This window comes from Pezoporus wallicus, unplaced genomic scaffold (assembly GCF_028554395.1).
Source record: "Pezoporus wallicus isolate ANWC-B61680 ecotype Strahan unplaced genomic scaffold, APGP_CSIRO_Pwel_v1 contig_7506, whole genome shotgun sequence".
In the NCBI taxonomy this organism is placed as follows: Eukaryota; Metazoa; Chordata; class Aves; order Psittaciformes; family Psittacidae; genus Pezoporus; species Pezoporus wallicus.
The window spans coordinates 2123454-2129256 of NW_026637546.1; the positions used below are offsets into that span (position 1 = coordinate 2123454).

At 41.7% G+C, this 5803-nt stretch overlaps 1 protein-coding gene across 1 annotated transcript; it reads left to right on the forward strand.

The window, feature by feature from the left end:
• The first annotated feature begins 2737 nt into the window (after positions 1 to 2737).
• On the forward strand, positions 2738 to 5345 carry TMEM174 (transmembrane protein 174). Its single transcript, XM_057406121.1, has 2 exons — positions 2738 to 3771; positions 4747 to 5345. The coding sequence occupies exons 1-2, from the start codon at positions 3140 to 3142 to the stop codon at positions 4847 to 4849; spliced, it is 735 nt and encodes a 244-aa protein (XP_057262104.1). The 5' UTR covers positions 2738 to 3139; the 3' UTR covers positions 4850 to 5345.
• The last annotated feature ends 458 nt before the right edge of the window (positions 5346 to 5803 follow it).

The following is a 5803-nucleotide window of genomic DNA, read 5'->3' on the forward strand; positions in this document are numbered from 1 at the left end:
GCTCATTTGTGATGGTTCTTCAGGTACTGCTCTTACACACATGATTTGTGTTGTTTCACTAAAAATGCTTCTGTCCCTAGGAAGAAATCTCTCTCAGACAAATCATTGGCTTCTTTATCTCCCTACAATTGAATGTTCCGTTACGGAGTGATGATTTGTACCTACTCTTTTTAAAGTCACTCAGTGTGCAATACCATGGTATAATATTCTTTTATACGACATCTTTTGCATGGTCTGTGACTAAGTCCCTGACTATATTACAGGCACATAAGAAAATAAAACCTCACTACAATGGGCTGATTAATGTGAACAACTATGTAAAACTAAATAGCAGAAGAAGAAAAGGATCAAGTGAAGGCCTGACAGTGTTTACTAGGATGACTCGAAACAAGTTAGGGAACTTAGGAGGTGCGGAGCATCACAGAAACTCTACTTCCAGCAGCAAGCAGGGGGATGTTCTGCATTGGTAATAGAAAATTATATAGAGGAACAAAAAGCAAAGCAGTGCTTGTGTTTAGGGTTAATGTCCCTGAAGCAGCTGGGAAGAAAACTGTAGAGAGATCTGGAAACACCACTCATTCTGAAAATCTCAGTCTGACTAATTTGTTAGGTTTTACAGATCATTTGTTGATGAGTTATTCCAGGTAACAGGGGATGTATTTGATAAATGAGCATATTTAAGTGAATCCCCAGAATATACACATACTTGACAAAGGAAAGTACTGGCCTTAAAAAATCAATGTGATCTGGTAATCTCTTAAAACCTTTATATCTGCCCAAATGCAGCATTGCCACTGTCTGGGGAAATAATGAGAGAAATTTGGAGAGGCTTAGAGGAAACTCTATCTTAAAGGGAGGCGATAGTTTATAGGAAAAGGTGTCATTTTAATTTAGATCCCACCACACCATACAGAAAGTGTTTTCTACCCAATTTTCTAAGTTCAAGTGACAAGTAGTCTTGGAAGAAACCACCTGTATTCTCCAGCTCTGCTGTTTACTTACTCAACAACCATGAATTCCTATCCTAGGCCAGAGGCAAAGAGCATCAACCATGGGATGGTGTAACATTCAGCTTGGAAAACTCTGACGCCAGCCAGCATCTAAGGACTATTGCGTAGGATTGAGGAAGTGCTCCAGCACAATCCTGTTGCCAGCAGCAGCTGCTGAATTCTTGAATGAGTGGGAGGAAGGAGGTGGCACTACATCTGTATATATCGTTACTTAGACAGCTATTATAATGCTTGCTTTTAAAAGGATGTTGGAAAGGCTGGAAGATTCAGCAAGCAGTGACAAGAATGATTCATGGTATGGAAAAACCTGACTTGCAGAGAGCAGTAACAGAAGTTCATTCCATTAAGTTTACCAAATATAAGGTTAAAGGTGACTTAGGTTTTGGCTATAATTGCCAATACAAGGACAGCTTAGCTAGTATTTCAGCACTTTCTGATTTAGTTGTCATCATATGAAACCACTGCATTGCAAGCCCTAACTCTTTGCTCAAGTGATGCAGAGCCCTGACTAGACCCGATGCTGTGGGAAAGGCTGATGTTGAGTGTATTTGCCAGAAAATTTTTTGGCACCCTTGGTAATAGAAGAGACATTATACTGACTTTGGAAACTTCCCAGACATTTTCTAAAGGAATTCAGTGCTAATATTCCTCAAGGTCTATCTGCTAACAAATGAGAATTTCCCATCTGCAATTGCATTCAGTTCCGAAGGTGCCAAATTCAGTGAGCAGCCCTTTCAGAAGTGAGCTGCTGTCACACTGTGATATGAAGGCACAATAGACTAAAGGATTTAGTCCTTACTAAATTTTTTTTACTGGTTTTGAAGAAGCAGTCTGAAAGGTGAGTTTTCTAGTTCTAGAGCTATTTTTACCTGATAAATAATCAGGATAAGCCTGCTTCCCCAGAGCTGCTGGTAGCAGAAAATAGCACTGTATGTTCTACCACATGAGTATTAATCTCTGTCCTGTGTGTACTCCCCTAACAAGCAAGTCAAAACAGATTTGAGTAGTTGGAGATTTTTCCTCCTTAATGAATTATACATTCTACCAGAACCCTCCGACAGCAAATACTTTGGTCTGAAACTGTTAGGAAATGGAAAATCTCAATATTCAATTGAGCTATCTGTTTAATATATGGGACATATGTTCAACAGAACAGTTCATTGTGATGTAAAAAAAAATGTTCTCTACGCTTCTAGGTACAGGATAAGGTCCCTCACTTTACCAGGTTAAACATTGCAGGAGATGCTTTCTCATTCCTGCAGCGGTGTGCTATTCAGGGTATGTGAGCTTTATTCAGTGTAAACTTTGAGAAAGGGGTGGAGATCCCACAACAAAAAACGTCCACAGTTAAGGGGAAATTACAGAACAATTAATGCTACCTTCAAACAGCTGGAAAGCTTTGGCTGGCTTGAAATAACCTTTCTCCCACAACAGCAGCTCTCTCAAGGCTGTTCAGTGCTCAGCACCCTGTTGCTGGTTATCCTCCCACCACTGCCCCTTGGCAAACTATTGGAAAGCCTACTTTGGTATTTTTTAAACCACAGAGGGTCTGGACTGCAGAGCAAGCTGCAAAAGAGGTGCAGGTGTGGCTGTAAATGTCACGCTTCAGAGCACTGCAAAGTACTGCCAGCAATGCCCACGCGTATTCCTGCAGAAAATGGAGCTGGAAGTGGTGGCCCACAGAGAGCAAGAGTTGCCACACTGTTGTTGATTAAGCACATGGACAGTGTGTTGTCCATATGTTGGCTGCATCAGCTGGCAGGGGGCCTAGGAAAAGCTGCAGTGGCTGCAGCTTCCTTTCTCTCCCATCTGACGTGGGCACAGAGAGGAAGTATCAGCAGGTGCCAAATTAAAGAAAAGGATAAACAAAGAGATAAGCAACCATACAAGGGTGAAGCCATTTCGGAAGTGATGGTGGTAATTCAAGGAGTCTTTAGTGACTGCTTCAGGCTTCGCTTCCCAGACCTTTATTCTTCTAAGCAAAGTTTATTCTTTCACATGATGGACTCTGTTAACCATATACACGCAAAGTTCTTGTATAACTAACCTGAACCTTCAACTTTAAAAGCTCTGCCAAGTTTCTTACAAGCCCCTTTTCCCTTGAGGCAGAAGATACATTATACTCAGAAATGGAGCCAAACAGCAACAGTGTAGAAGATTTCTCCTTGAATGTCTTTTCTGTCACTCCTTGTCAGTCAAACATATCCGATGCCCTGGTGTCAGATGGGGATAAAGCTGGTGCCACTTTGCTCTTTTCAGGTGTGTTTTTGGGACTGGTGGGGATCACTTTCACCGTGATGGGATGGATAAAATACGATGGCATTACTCACCTGGAGTGGACTCAGTTACTAGGGCCTATTCTGCTGTCTGTTGGGGTAACTTTTATTCTGATTGCTGTTTGTAAATTTAACATGCTTACATGTAAGACCTGCAAAGAAAGAGAGGAAAATACGTCAGACCTCGACCAGACTGCAAGCGGACAGTCCTTCGTCTTCACTGGCATTAACCAGCCGATAACTTTTCATGGTGCCACAGTGGTACAGTACATCCCTCCACCTTACCCAGCTCAGGAGGGCATTGCTATGAGCCCTGGATACCTTCACCCAGTGCTCAGCTGCTGTGGTGCTGTTTCCCCCAGTGCCTCATCAATTCCCAGCCCAGGGTCTGCTCACTTCTGCCCTGCCTACCCCCTGGATAACCTGGCTTTTACCGGAGATGAGAACTACGCTGCTTATCCTGCAGAGAATACCAGGGATCAGAGGTACTTCTTCTGAAATGCCTTAGTGTGTTAAGACACAAGCTTATGACTATTTCAAGTGCTATGTATGGTTTCAAAGGAAAAAAACAGTAGACCAGGGTGTTATCCTTCTTCAAACAGTTGGGTTTTTGTTCTTTGTTAGGAGTATTTCTTGGGTAAAGACTACGGAGACATACTCTTTCTGGAAAGCATTATTATCGAAATTAAATTCAGTTATGAACCACTTTCAATTTTCAGTCTACTAAATCTGTTGTTTTTGAAGATACTAGAATATATGCTCCTGTTTGGAGGGGGGGCGGGGAGGGGCTGGGGGGAAGCAGTTATGCTTATCTCACTACCTTTAGACTGTTGACCAGAAGGTTATTTTATCTACAACCAGAGGCTTCCGCTCAATCACAACACAAGTCAGTGCACAAACAGCATTTGTAGAACAGTGCAAGAATAATTTTGGTACCAGATGTTCTCGTTCTTATTACCCTTGGTTACAACATGCTCCTTTCCCACTGTAGCAACCCTCCAGCCCTTACCTTTTTCCTAGTTCTGGGGCATATACAAGACCACTGATACTACAGAGCAGTACGAAACTGCTTTAATCAGACACTAAATAATTTTATATAGTTCATTTCTCTAAGGAAAAATATTCTTATAATAGGAATTACTCTAGAATTATATCCTTCCTAGAACACAAGTCACTTTTAGTTCATTTATCAAAGTCTCTTTGAAAAACTGCTGACTGACCCATTGTTCTCACCACTATGTGTGACAAACATGGGCAGCATGAAAACAAAGGTCACCTCCTGACACAAAAAGAACAAAGCAAACAGTTCAATCCCAGTAAAACTTCATCTCACAGCATTTTCTCAAGAAGTCGGGAGATGCTTTGCTCAGATAAGGCAGGCAGAATGCAGCACTGAGGTTACTTGCATGCTCCATGTTTACTAAATTCTTTTTTTGCCTTGCTTCCCTTCCCATTTTTAGGTCAGAGAACCATTCCGATGAGCCAGAGGAACTGCTAGAAGACTACGCCTGTGGTGACTTGTCACCTCCACGTTATGAGGAAATATACCCATTCTCTTCATAAAATGACCATGGACAGCAGACAGTGATTCTAAGACACACCAGCTTTTTAATCCCCAAGAATCTTTTCTTTAAACACTTGCATGATAAGCAAGTATGAGCAAAATCTTGTTACTGATACACAGTTCAGTGTCACTGAAGATTATTTAACCAATTCCTTATTTTTCTCAGAATTCATTAGCCCTTTGCTATGCAATTGAATAGCAGAGCTATTAACTATTTAATAGCAAAATTATTAATAACAAAGCTATTAAACTCAGGGATCTAAATACATATTAGGATTCCCCATCAAGAAGCCTGATTTTCAGATTTGCTGACCGGTGTGAGCTGTGAATGCGCAAGATGTTTGTGGAAAGTCATGACTGCTCCTGCACATTCGTCATCATTATAAAACACTTGATTTATTCTTGGTTCATTTTCCCTCTTGATTGCTTGGGAAACTTCAAAATGCTCAAGGATCTGATCCATGAAATTGCCTATAAAGTCTTAATTCTGTCTGATTCCATAGACCAGCTCATTCATTAATAAGTGCAGTCTACAGATTAGACTTCCTCTGCTTGTTCCACCTGTACAGTCCAGTCCTACGGCATTTTTTGAGCACTCTGCTTGAACCAGAACAGAGAAAATATAAACAGTGACCTCAGTTGCCTTCCTCACCTTGATGGGATGCAAAGCACTGTCTCTCACTAGGAGTCCTAACAACTACTAGGTTAATGTCCCTAAAGCAAATAGGACCTTTCTGAAGCCTTGACAGAGGGGTATGGTACTACCAGTTTTAAAGACTTTGGAAACTGCAGCTTCTCACTGCTGCACTCTCACTTTATGGGAGTGGTGGTACCCCTCCTGAGGTCCCTTCTTATTTGAATGTGGGTCCTAGCACACAGCTCAGGCTGTAGGTTCCCCAGAGCATGCAGGTAACCCCAGGGCTGCAGCGAACTTTCTTACTCAACTTCAACTT